Here is a 14,019-nt window from a genome sequence, read left to right on the forward strand (position 1 = left end):
CTCGAGCTGCTGCAGAAAACTGGTCTCATGGCCTGATGAACAGGGGTACTAATCCTGAAGCGCTTTGAGACCTTTGGTACAAAGCGCTACATACGCACATAAAAATTATAAGAAAACGCTCACTGGTTGAAAAGACCTTTTTACAAGCAGAATATCTTGAGTAAGACAACCATATCCTTAATATGCTTTAACTGCAACACATGGAGTTTCACTTTGATACAATACAAAAGTTTTTTGAATAAATTAAAATGAAATGTTCTCTGTTCTGAGCGAAGAAAATACTCAACAACAGAGATTTCATTATGATTCGCGAAGTTTGCCACCCCTAACAAGTTTGCTTGTCAAATATGTAATAGTCATAACTTCGTTAGTACTTCTGATATTTGCCAGTGAAAAAGGTAACTTCTTTGCTGAAAAACAAATCTACTTGCTATCTGTGATGGCACTTTAGGTAATATACGCACTCCTGTGAGTATCTTTCTTCTCACTCGAGGGACTGGATTAGTACTCATAAACACCTGCCTGTCGGCCAAGTATAAAAAAACGGAAAATTTAACCAAAGTGAAACTATGCTTGAAGAAACAGTTTTTAAATTGTTATTTTGCGGGTTATTGACTGTCATTCCATGGCTAATCTATCCAGCACCCTGCGGTAGTCCGTCATCAGTTCCTGGTACCAGTTCTCCAGTGTCTCGTGGCGCTCTTGCAGGCTGGTACCCTGCATCGTCGCGGCCAGTTCCTCGGGCTTCAGCGTTCGACACATCTTCTCCTGGTCACACTTTTGCTTCTAATAAACCACAAAGGAGTACAAAAAGGCAGGGAACAAACTTAAGAAAATGTGCAAAGCTTGTCCATGGAGGCATAGTCTGGGGGGAAATTACTTTCCTACGGCTTGCAATTATACATTATGGCTATGGAAGCGGCTGAGCCACTTCCCATAGACACGTGCGTTGCTGCTAGCCATATCCAAGTTTTTGGACATGCCTAGCCATAGCCAGGTTGTTTTTGGACATGCTCTTATGGACTTGGTAAGCTGAAGAAACATCTGTACAAAATCAAATAAGCTGAGACTGATAGTAGTTGATTGAAAATATTTTACATATTTTTCTCTTTTAACTTTTTTGGGGGGTTCTGTGGTGCATGACAATAACTATGACCAAACTTATCCTAACTCCCTATGACTCCATCACTGCACAGAATGCAAAATTATCTTGAAGCTTGGATGATGCATCAGGCCTTGTGTAGACTAAACTAAATGGGCAGCAACTTTCCTTATGCCTGCAAAACCCTTCAAAACCTCCAGGTGGATTTTGAAAGATCTAGGAGGGTGGGTGTTACAAATTTACAGAAAAGAAAGTAAAAGCTGTGTTGTAAAATCAAAATGTTGGCAGACCACCACGACAGACCTATGAATTTTTTCTGTCTCAAGGCTTGAATTTACCACAACTCAAAAACACTCTGAAATATCTATATTTTATGTACGGCCTATTCATCAGTGTTTTTTAACCATTTGTTGCATTTTCCCAGTTTCCCTTTCTGTCATTCTGAAACCTTTCATACACAAACTGCTACATTCAAGCAACAGCTTCAGACCTTTTGCAGAGAATTTCATAAACACAGTTAACTGATAGTACAAACTCAGTGAAATCAATGAAAAAATTCACGCGAAGAAAGTCTGAAAACACACTGTTGTACACTGAATCAGTACTGTACCGGTATTTCATACAATTCAGAAGCAGGGAATATGCACCAAATGAATTTAATTTTAAACTTGGTTGAAAGATTTATGTTCTTGACCAAATTGACATAATAATAAAGTTGGAAAAAAAAAATTGACTGGAGCAGGGTTTGAACCTGCGACCTATGGATTACCATACCGGTGCTCTACCATCTGAACTACATGTATCAAGCCCTGTGTTGGGGTTTTCCCAATTTGTCAATACCTTTGTTCAAGGGGTGCTAGTCAGAAGCCATAAACCTGTAAAGGCCATGTGGCCAGGGATTATGCTTAAATGAACTAAACTGTGAAATCACATCAATGCAAAAACAAAATGGTTATGGGTTCGAATCCTGCACATGTCAATTTTGCCTGTGGAATTTCCCCAGCAGGTTTAAGCCACGTGTAACGCACCTGGAATGGGACATTTAGTCTTCTCTTGATATCCAATCTGTAGGCTTTCATTTCGGCAGGGTCTCGAGCGTCGGTTTCCCGCAATCTCAAGATCTCGTAGACCCGCCGGACTTGCTTCTGCAAGGGAAAGGGAATCAGGGTTCAAAGAATTATTAACGGCTGGGGGAAAAAAAATTGGTTACCTCACTTGCAAAAACAATCTCAACTACCCAAATAAAAACATTCAAGCCAGAAACCAAGTTTCAGGTTGGCACAGTGCAGTGGTTCATTCCTTGCCTTCCACCTCCATGGTCCAGCAGCTGATTTCACGAAACCTTACGCAATGGCGCAACTCACTGGCGCTACACTTTATTGCGTAAGTTGCGTAACATTTGACACTGCGCAACATTTCACTTATGACACATTTCACGCAACTCTCATACTGCAGAGGTCTGCGACTTGTGCCATAAATTATGGCATAACTTGCGCAATCATAATTTAGGTGGCATAGGTTGTGGCGTGGTGACTGAAAATGACCTATTTTACAAGTAAATCGCACAACTCCTCAATGTTGATACAAGACACTCACAGGATCTTGTTTGAGGTACATGAATTACTATTTTACTCGTGACAAAATTTGAGTGTTGCCGCACGATTCCGAAGAAAGTCGGACAAAATAATTTTTAAAATGACGGGCTGCGGTGATTCAACGACTGTTTCGTGAACGAACACATTCATTCATATACAGCTGTCGCAAATGCTGTTATTATCCTCAAGATGTTTCCATTATTTAAAATGTTGCGCAGCTACGCCAAGTTTCGTTAAATCAATCGTAAGTTTGTTGCGCAGCTGCGCGCAACAAATTTGTTCCGTAACTCTTACGCATGGCACAAGCTATGCACTTTTTTCGTGAAATTGGCTGATGGTTTGTTTGGTTCCTGCCCTGGTCCACATGTGAATTGGGTTTCCCGAGAATATTCTTCTGGGGTTTTCCTCCCACCTCTAAAACTGTACTTTCTTCCCATTGTCTTCTCACTACAGGTCTCTTAAGGCCTGCGAGCTACAGTGCCTAGGGTGCTTTAACCAACTGCAATTCGGGCGATAGCCTCGGAAACTTTGGAATAATTAATTTACCAATCTAATCTTATAATTTTCCTAGTATATGAAGATTATTCACAGCTTTCCTGTGTAAAATCTTTTCCACTCCAGGAAATAAAATGTGCCAAAGTAAAAGGAAAACAAAAAGCCGCACCTTGCACAACTTCAGTTTTTCCAGAGCCTGTTTCTCCATGTCTACCGAGAAGCCATTCTCCAAATTGTGACGTTCAAACGCCGGAAGTTTCATACAATCCCGGCAGTCCAAAAAATCTCTCAGCCTCACAAAATCTTCAGAGGGATCCTCAACTGCAGGGAAAAACAAATTAAAAAACAACAAATTCTACTTCAACGTTTGTTTTCTGAGACATCAACTGCATAAAACATAACACAAAATGCGAAATAGATTTTTTTTAAAATATTCTTATTGCCATTTTAGTTTTAAGATTTCTAGAAGAGATCTGGAAATTGATATTCTGAAACCTAAAATAATTGCACTACAGGGATTCATGAAAACCCTTTATGCTTCATCTAACTACTTGCACATTCCAACTGTTTGTGCAGCGAGACGTCTGGTTGGAAACAGAAGGGAATGGTCCTCCATAGTGCTAGCTCCAAGGATTCTTTCAGAAGCCAAGGGAGGACAGCATTAAGTCAAGTCAAGTAAGTCAACTACTTGCCGCCGGGATTATTTTTGGCCAAAAAACACCATCTATGAAAAAGACAAGAAAGTCGGCCAAATTTTTGAATTAGGTCAAACACCACAAATACTGACTCTTGAGAGTCATTTGAACAACATTTGTATGATATTTCTCACCAAATTTCATATTTTGCAACACTTCGAGGCTCCACCACGGAGCCATATTTGCTACAACGACAGGCCAGGTACAGCGGCCAAATTCAAGTTCAAAACGCGGTGTGTACAAAACCAATGGGAACCACTGACGTGTATACACGTCCACCACTGGAAACTCGGGGAAAGCTTGATGATTCAACCAGTCACCCGTCCCTGGGAATATATATGGCCAGATCGTGCCTACACGCCATTCGCTGTTATCTGGTTAATTTAGTATATTTTTTAAGCAACTAAACCTAATTTCAGGCCAAATTATGTCAGACAAAACTAATTTCATACCTGTGATGTCAAGGACTTTGGTATCATTCCTGAAGTGTGTGTTCATTGTGTCTAGTAACTGGACTCCATGCCCCATTCTTTGGAATGGCGGTAGTATGAGCACCTGACTACAAGGGCAAAAAAAAGGAGGGGGGAATTGTGAATATTAGCATGTAAATATGTGGCGCAGTGAATTTTGAAAATTCACAGAACAAATACACGTACAGTAAAAAACTGACTCCCGAAATCCATTTGGTTTTTGTTCAAACATTTGACAAATCAGGTAGACGGTCAAAAAAGGTCTGTTGTCTGACCGTAATGTCATTCTATAGTGGTGACCCCTATTGACCAATCGCCGTTTGCAAGTTAGCCACGCCCCTTAGACAACCCTATGGAGTTTCTGTACACTAAGTTCTGTTTGTCTCAAATTTTCCATTCATATATCATGTAAGTGGTCAATATTTCATAAGCTGCATTGACGCGATTCTAACGCAATCCTTCCGCGATAGGTCAATTAACGTGGCACACTTCAACGTTTCCTTCGACTTTCCTCATGCAGTGTTGCCAAACCTCTTTGTTAATTTTTTAATTAAACTTTTTAATTCAAACTAGTACATTTACCTTAATAATGCTTCCTGTCAAACCTTTGTGAACAATTTTGGTGTCATGAAATTCAGTCAGAAATTCCAAAACAGTGGCATCGAAAATCCCAAGTTGACAAATTAAAATGTTTTTAACGTTGACAAATTCTGATAAACCATTAATATCTCCACTCACATACTCAGGTACAAGTTTGTCAATGCATTATTTCTTATTTTTAGGTGCATTTTTTAAGGGTTCATTGTGCATTTCAAAATATAATCGGAAAAATCACGCAAAAACAAATTTCCCTGTTAACTCTGTTACGGGTAGGTAAACTCAAGAATTTTGAACGGGAATGTTTACAAATTGATGAAATTTCACGAACTGTGAAATTTGAGGTAAAAAGTTTGCTCTAGCAAGGCACTTGAGGCGAAAAATCAAAGCGCGCCATGTTAGAGGCCGCGCTTTGTTAGGGGACAGCAACAACATCAGTGTGTTGGCAAGACACTGATAGCTTAATTGCTGGAAGATTATGGGGCATATTTCAGGTCAATCCGGTCTGTGAGAAGATTGCAGAAATATTTCCATTTCTTATTTTGAGGGGAGTGCTTACCTAATTCTTGGCCTTGTCAGGTCAGGGTAGGCATAGTACCGGTAAGCTGTGGCATAGCCGGCTATGGCATATCTCTTGTTACCACCCACAGTGTATTTCTCAAATCTGAAATAGAATTGAAAAGAAAATGCATAACGTCAAAGTACCATGTGACCACACTGTTACCCCGAAAACTAGACGGTAGGGCTTATTTTTAAGTAAAATAACCTCAAATATTAGCACCGTCGATTATCGATTATCGATTTCCAAAAAAGTTAAAGACCATAAAGATGACACTTTGATTAAAAACAAACACCAATCTTAAGTCCCAATATTCCACGGCTTTCGCTGGAGCATAGTGCTTAAATGTTTTAATACAAATCTCAGCACTGAGGGTTTGTGCAGAACGGGCAGTTTCTTTCAAGGTTTTACATGGGGGAGACCGCAAATTCCAGCAAACGCAGAGCACAGAGCGACGCCACTTATCATATGGCGATGTTTTTAGTTTGAGTCACAAGCACAAGTTGCCGCTGACTTTATTTTATTATACGAAGCGTTAAACAAAAAGGAAAAGCACAAACGGGAGATTTATTTTGACGATAATCTGATGCAATTTCGATATTTTGATATCATTCCTCAATATCGAACATTTTGATATGATTAAAAAATGCTATTGGCGATATCGATATCAAAATAATATCGAATAATCGAGTGATATAAATATATCTATATAATTATATATAATTATATATATATAAATCGACGGTGCTTACGCAAATATCTATTAGTGGCCAGTGCCGTTGTCACGGTCTCACTTCTCCGACATGCTAGCTTCTCCGAGAGGGAAATTTTGCTTCAACACGCATGCACAAAATTGCACAAAACTTTATTTGTGTGCATAGTTTTTGGGGGGTTGTACTGTGCACGTAAGATCTTAGGGTATTTGTATGTATACGTTACAGGGTACCATCGAATCCAGAATTTTTGTGGAGTGCACAACTCCCTATAACCAAAAAGAGTTGAAGGATGCACATTTATTTTCAACCATGGATGCAAAATTTAAGACAAATTGAACATGCATGGAACGAGCAAAGAACACAGACCAAGGAGTTCCTTCTTAATTATTCCTCCATGAACACACACACATGACGCTGGGAACACAAATCAGAATTCTAGCAAAACCATGGAATGACCACACTCTCAATAGCTTGACCCACAGGAAGTGTTAGATAACATATTCTTGGGTGTCCCTACGTATGGACTTGCACGCCGGAGAAGTGAGACCGTGACACCGTGTACAGTTGTCATAATCGTGCTGACCCAGCACTGGTTGCTTGCACCATGTGTTTCTCACAGATTTTGCCTACTACAATGGCGATGCTGACTTCCGGTACCCGGATGTAGGCCTGGTCACGTGGGTCAGTGAGAGAACCCTATATGAACGAGCATTTTGGATTTGACATGAAAGTTAAAGAAAATGCAAGGATCTTACATCGTGTAGTACACCCATTTTTCATCATCTGTGTCGATGTACGACGCTGCGTCGATGTACCACCACAGAAACGTCTGCAGTCTTTCGTGATACGCATGGAATCCCGGCACAGTGATATCATTGGTGTAGATCTCAAAGTGCCGCGTTGGCCCCTCCCCTTCTACTGAATATGCATGAAGCAGGTCACCGGTGGGCTTGAAGCTGGCATCATCTGAGATGAGATTGAGGAATTTGTCGAGGTTGTCTAAAGGCTTGATTTCCAGCTTGTCGATGATTGTTTTCAGGACGTCGTCAGCCTGAAAATTATAAGAACCATTCTTTTTTAGATATTTCATTTGATTTGACGTCTTGCAATTCCAGCATTAGGTAATGTCCGTAACAGAGCTTTTAAAGTTAGAGTATATCATTTGCGGCTATCCAAAAAATAACTGACAAAATTATTGATGAAACGCGCACTTGGTTTACAGATAGTAATGGCACTAAACTCCCTGTGAAATTATTCTTTCTGGCATGCTGTCATTTTTCGAAAACAATGAAAGAAGGCCATTTCCAACGATGCCTCAAGTGATGAACCGTTGGAAATTTCTGTTTGTAGTTGGTTTGTAATTCGGCGCATCCGTGAATGTGTGCACGACGTACACGCACTCGCGATTGCTAATATTCGTCAGTTCAGCGCATGACATAGCGTAGCTGCAATCAGCTGAATGAGAATGCATCCTGGACAATGATTTCAGGCCCAATTCAAAACATGACTAAGGAAAATTTTGAATTGAAAACGTGATCCTAGAATATTGTTTTTCTCGGAATATACAGCAGAGAATTCACAGAGCTAAAACTTCATCAGGTTAGTTGACAAACACCCGTCCATAGATTTAGAGCACTTCTGTAGCTTCAAAAGAAAAAAATGCACAAATGACAAATGATCTACCCTACCTTTAAGCGCTCAGTGAATAATTGTTTTGTTTCCTATTTGAGTGAGAATACTCTATTTTTCAACTCATTTTTAGTTCAGTACTCAACTTTATTACTTTTCAAATAAACACCTTTTTAATTCAGACTACAAATGTGTCTGGTTCACTTGGGCATTGGTCTAGTAAAACTTTTGTCCAGTCTAATAAATTGCTATTAGCCCCGTAATCTAGATCAAATTATCCTGAAATTGTAATTGCCTTAATCTTTAAAATAAAAAAAAAATTAAAAAAAAAGTGGATGCAACAAAAGTCTGCACAATTCGGGTGATTCACAATGCAGTGCGCCACCAAGAGTTTGCCACAGACAGTTCATTCTTCCCAGTGCATTGTGGGAGATGGTCGACAAATTCGCAGCGCGGGACATTTGAAATTGTTCGTTTTTTTCGGTTAGTAGTTTCGTAAGCCTATGATTCGAGTATCTGTTATCCCTTTTCTTTTCTTTTCATCAATATGGTGTTTATGTAAGGCGGCAGAACGCTATGCCCCAGTCTATAACGGATAAGCTCAAGTTGTCTACTGACACTCATTCAAATGGGCGATGTTTTGTCAACCGTAACTTGAAAAATGGATTCTCCATGGCAAACTCTTGGTGGCGCACTGCATTGTGAATCGCCCGAATTACCTTAACTCCATCAAAAAGTTTGCTGTTGACCTTCTCTGTGCAGGTCATGTGGAGGTATGGCATAAGCCTACCGGCAGTGAAGTACAGCTGCACCCTCAAACCCTTGTAGCCAAAAATGTTCTCACTGGGCAAAACAAATTAAAATGAGCAATTAAAGGGAAGATAAAACATTTGCAAACATCAAAAAACGAAATGATCAAATCATCACAAAATATCTTACTGGATTGATAGGGAATGACAGTCCGAAGCATCTTGTAAAAGCGTGGCTCCTGGTTTTCCAACGCTGGTCGGCCAAAAAAATTGATATTATTATCCTGCTTCATTTCCAAATCCCATGTCACACTTTTGTACCCCTTTAGGGTGGAAAGGCCCACGTGATAGAGCCATTAGGAATACTGAGCTCAGCTCTCCAGAGACCTCGTAAATATCCATATTGGAAATGACTTTTTGACGTCGGCCTTCTCTCCACAGATCACCTTTCAAGTTTGGTTGAGATTGATGACTGAACTTACAGTGAACTGAACAAGAACACACACACACACACACACCCACCCATACTTGTTTCACATGACTAGTGTGGACTTTCAATTGCTTTCGTGTAGTTAAGAAAAACCAGTGAAAAAACTCATTTTTCTCAAACTGTGAAAACTCTTTCAACCCAATTTTTTTTCTATGATTCCCTTTAGTGTTTCTCTTCATTCTGCTACGGATAAACCTAACCCAAAAATGCCTCTAAACCTGTTATCCAGAAATGGGGAAACACTGTGTGGACGTGGGCAAGTCCACACAACGTCGGTGCTACCTACATTATGTGGACGTCTTTTGTTCGGAAGTCCACACTGCGTATGTAAGACAAGCTCAGACTTGTTTCACATACGTAGTGTGGACTTTCCTTTCTTTTCGTGTAGTTAAGGAACACCAGTGGAAAAACTCATATTTCTCAAACTGTGAAAACTCTTACAACCCAATTTTTTTTCTATGATTCCCTTTAGTGTTTCTCTTCATTCTGCTACGGATAAACCTAACCCAAAAATGCCTCTAAACCTGTTTTCCAGAAATGGGGAAACACTGTGTGGACGTGGGCAAGTCCACACTTCGTCGCTGCTACCTACATTATGTGGACGTCTTTTGTTCGGAAGTCCACACTGCGTATGTAAGACAAGCTCACACACACACACATGAGACACACAGAAGGAATACGCGATCGCAATATCCCCTAGTCTGGCTTGAAAGCCAGGGGTAATAAAAACAAAAGTTGAAATATAGCTTTTTATAGGTTTCACAGGTTTAAAAGTTTTGCAGTGAGGTCTGAAACTGGTTTATAATCTGACTTACCTCTGACCAAAGAGCTGATGGGTGAACTCAGGACGGAAGATCTTGCCATCATCAAAGACGTCTGCCTCTTCTCGGACTAGGGACAGTAAAATAATAGACCCTTACTATATTGTACCACATTGTATTTATTCCCTGAAGAATCCATGAAACTATGGATTGCTTGGGAAGTTTGGGGAAATTGGGGCAGTTTTTAGCCGTTTCGGGCAATACAGAGACTAACAGCCAGTTTATAGTCGGTCGGCACGCATAATGCTAGCTCTACTGAGTGGAGCGCTAGAACTTCAGTACCCTCCGTACAAGTGCTCCACCGATTTGCCATACTTTGGCGACAGGTACACGGTATGCATTTTGTGCATATCCTTTCGAGGACAAAAGGCCCCCCCCCCCAAAAAAAGAGCGCGCCGTCTGACAGTATGGGTTTTTGGTGCGAGGCACATATCAGTAAGTACTTGAAACAGTCATTGATTAAGCACGACTTGTTTTTCTTCAATAGTGACGTCACACACGTGCTTGATGATCAATATATCAGTCACGTCAGTGAAATGGACTGCACGACTCGGCAGACACATTTAAATTGTGAGCAGTAAGTTCTGAATAATTTTGTTCTTTTTTCAAAAATTACCGGTTGTTTGGAACAATTTAAAAGGTCTTATGGAATGTCATGAATGTGTGGATCTATCCAGGGTTACTGTCTTTCTCATTTGTATTCTCTTTACAAGTTTTTTTTTTTTGGGGGGGGGGGCCTTTTGTCCTCGCGAGGGTATGCACAAACTGCAAACCTGTGTACCTGTCACCAAAGTATTCCAAATCGGTGGAGCGCTTGTACGGAGGGTACCGAAGTTCTAGCGCTCCACTCAGTAGAGCTATGCAATGCAAAAATCTATTCTTGGTCATCTTTCATGCGCCAAAGGATGCTGGCGACATTGCTACAGAGTTCAATTGATTGAACTCTGTTATGGTAGCCGACTTCACTTTTCACCATTGGGCAAAAAGTGTTAACAACTCACCTAGTTTGAGCTCAATGACACCATTGGAATCACAAACAAACTCCTCCAGAACATCTTTCATCAATGATAAATCTGTTTCAAGAAGAAATAAAATCAACATAAACAAAAGTTGAAATACAAATGTGCAACCACTTTTTTAAAGCCAGCCCACAACTGGAACATAACATTTGCATTTCAGATGATTTTGCATTTCATAAATTACAAAAACAGTGTCATTATTACTTTAGAATTGAGAGAAGTCTCAAGAAATTGACAGAAAGCCACGAGGGCCTTTAATATCTCATCGAGTATGTTTATGTTTTTCTTTACATTTATCTACCGATTTGGTAGAAAAATAGTTAAATAATTACATGTTGTAAATATTGACTCAAATGTGTGCGTGTCTTTTTTTTAAGAACGCGTGCAGCCCGCAGGTGAGCATGTCATCACCTAAAAAAATGGTTTATTCATGGTGATTGGTTCATATTCTCGACCCCCCATTATCTGCGCAGGTAACGCTCGCTACGCGCACGCGTTGTCACACACAAATTGAAGGTGAGTGTGTAGAAAAGGACCACATAGCTTTAGGGGGTCTGACAATATATCCGCATGCATGCAATGATGCATGATTCGTGTCACTTAAAAAAAATGAATGATTAGGCCAAAAAAAAAAAGTCTCCAGTTTCTGGTATGCGCGCGCGTCGCCGTAGCCATGCGCGTCGGCAAAATGAAAAAGTTTTTTTTTCAATACAAGATGATGTTTCAAAACCGCCAAACTCACTGGTTTGACTGGAATTCTGCTGCTGCACAATTTTAACGTGTTTTTAGATGGGGTTATGATCGAGAATAAGATTTATGTGGCCTCTCTGGACTCCCATATATTTGCACTAAGTTTAGTCGGGCACCATTTGCAGTCATCAGCCGACATTTGAAGCCAAAAAAAAAAAAAAAAACAGGTAAAAAAAAAAAAAAAGCCGCGTCGCCGCACCACTTTTGGGGCAAGCTCCATACCAGAAACCGGAGACTTTTTTTTTTGGCCTTAGCTCCACGAGAGCTTCGCCACTCGCAGTCGCACTGGTCTATTTTCGTGCCAGATTCTGGGGCGCTACGCGTCTGGGTAGACAAGCGCGCCTTGACTGAAGGCTACGGCTGCCGTAACGATAGCCACACTACTTGACGCATCGTAGGCCTTACTGATGAACTCATTCTTAATTTTATGGAAAAAAATGTTGCAACCTGACTGACGCCACTTTTTTTCTTCAAATATCATCTCAATGAAGGTCATTCATTGCAAAAATGATGATAAGACTGAGAATGAGAATGAGATTGAGAAATATTTCCAATTTTGTTAGGAAATTTGTTTGGAGTGTCATGGCCTAGCGGTTAAGAGCACCGGACTCATGCTCTGGTGTTTCAGAGGAGCCCGGGCCCAGACACTTGTGCCCTTCAGCAAGGCACTTAACCATGCACTTTGTCCTTCGGATGGGACGTAAAGCCGGAGGTCCCCTGTGGCCTGTGTTGTGTAATGCAATGCACGTAAAAGAACCCAGTAACACTTATCGCTAAGAGAAGGGGGAGCAACTAAGAATGCAGGGCCATGCCGGAGCAAGGTTTTTTTTTCTGCTTGGAGGCGTGGATCGAGGCCGGCGATGTGAGGATAGGAGGCTACAATATAATAATATGCAAACCTGCACAAAGTGTTAAGTACAGCGAATGCACTTGTCTTCTCATCAATGATCGGAAGGGAGGGCGCGCTTGTAAATGTGTCGGGGCACGGAGCCACAGAGTCGTGGAGTCGCAGAGACTAGACGCGGGGCACTGGAGGCGCGGAGTCGCAGAGTCGCAGAGACGCGCGCCGATAGAGGGCGCAATTCTCGGAGGTAGGTCGACTGTGGCTCCACGCCTCCACGCAGCCGTCATGGCCGTACGGAGGCGCGGATGTAGAGTGTAGTGGCCCTGTATTCTATAGTTGTACCGAGAAGGGGTTTGTCCGGTGTTTCTGGCCTCCTAGCTATACTCCCTGGAGCAACTATAGAATGCAGGGCCACGCCGGAGCAAGGTTTTTTAATTTGCTTGGAGGCGTGGATGGATAGGAGTAATAGATATGCAAACCTGCAAAAAGTGCTAAGTACAGAGAATGCACTTGTCTTCTAAGCTTCTCATGAAGGATCGGAAGGGAGGGCGTGCTTGTAAATGTGTTGGGGGCACTGTCTGGATCGGAGTGGCGGAGGCGCGGAGTCTGGGAGTTGCAGAGTCTAGTCGCGGAGACGCGGGGCACTGGAGTGGCGGAGGCGCAGAGTCGCGGAGTCGCAGAGACTCGCGCCGATAGAGGGCGTAATTCTCGGCGGAATTTTTTTGAGAACGAAGCATCCGTATCCATTTTAAATGGGCTCGCAAATTAGGAAGGGAGGAGGGCGACGGGGCACTGTCTGGAGTGGCGGAGGCGCGGAGTCTGGGAGTCGCAGAGTCTAGTCGCGGAGACGCGGGGCACTGGAGTGGTGGAGGCGCGGAGTCGCGGAGTCGCAGAGACGCGCACCGATAGAGGGCGCAATTCTCGGAGATATCGACTGAGCTGCGGCTCCACGACTCCGCGATCGATTTTCGGAGGTAGGTCGACTGCGGCTCCACGCCTCCACGCAGCCGTACGGAGGCGTGGATGTAGAGTAAAGTGGCCCTGCATTCTACAGTTGTACCTACTCCCTTGTGGAAGTCCTACAGGAGAAGAACCAACCAAGAAATACTTAGAAAATGTTCTTGACTCTCCATAGACTTTGTACACAATCGCGAAAGGCGGAAATTTAGTTGCAACATTTTTTCCAATTTTACAACAGCATCATCGTATCCATACTCATCACATTCCCTCTTTCAAATATCAATGTCCTAATTCTCAAAATTACAAAATCATGGGCATCAAAATTGGCAATATTGTTGGTTCTTTGGTTCAACCACAATAAATATGATAAACTTCACCTAAACTTACCCGCCATATTTTCGACATTTCGCGCTACCGCGCTGTTGTTGATCGCAATGAATGACCTTTCACCTGTAATCTGAAGCTAGTATGGATTCTTAAAAGTCAATATAAAACTTAAGTTTATAGTCGTCTAGCTACCAGACAATT

General features: G+C 41.7%; 1 protein-coding gene across 1 annotated transcript; it reads right to left on the bottom strand.

The window, feature by feature from the left end:
* Positions 1-104: 104 nt before the first annotated feature.
* Positions 105-13,982, bottom strand: LOC119720423 (histone acetyltransferase type B catalytic subunit-like). The gene is made up of 10 exons (XM_038190088.1): positions 13,879-13,982; positions 10,920-10,991; positions 9,913-9,988; positions 8,578-8,701; positions 6,985-7,280; positions 5,514-5,618; positions 4,340-4,446; positions 3,362-3,513; positions 2,131-2,247; positions 105-786 (listed from the first exon to the last, which is right to left on the bottom strand). Exons 1-10 carry the CDS (start codon positions 13,883-13,885, stop codon positions 619-621), a joined length of 1,224 nt encoding a protein of 407 aa, XP_038046016.1. The 5' UTR covers positions 13,886-13,982; the 3' UTR covers positions 105-618.
* Positions 13,983-14,019: the final 37 nt, after the last annotated feature.

The sequence above is a fragment of the Patiria miniata genome, unplaced genomic scaffold (genome assembly GCF_015706575.1).
Source record: "Patiria miniata isolate m_02_andy unplaced genomic scaffold, ASM1570657v1 HiC_scaffold_9, whole genome shotgun sequence".
NCBI classification, from domain to species: Eukaryota; Metazoa; Echinodermata; class Asteroidea; order Valvatida; family Asterinidae; genus Patiria; species Patiria miniata.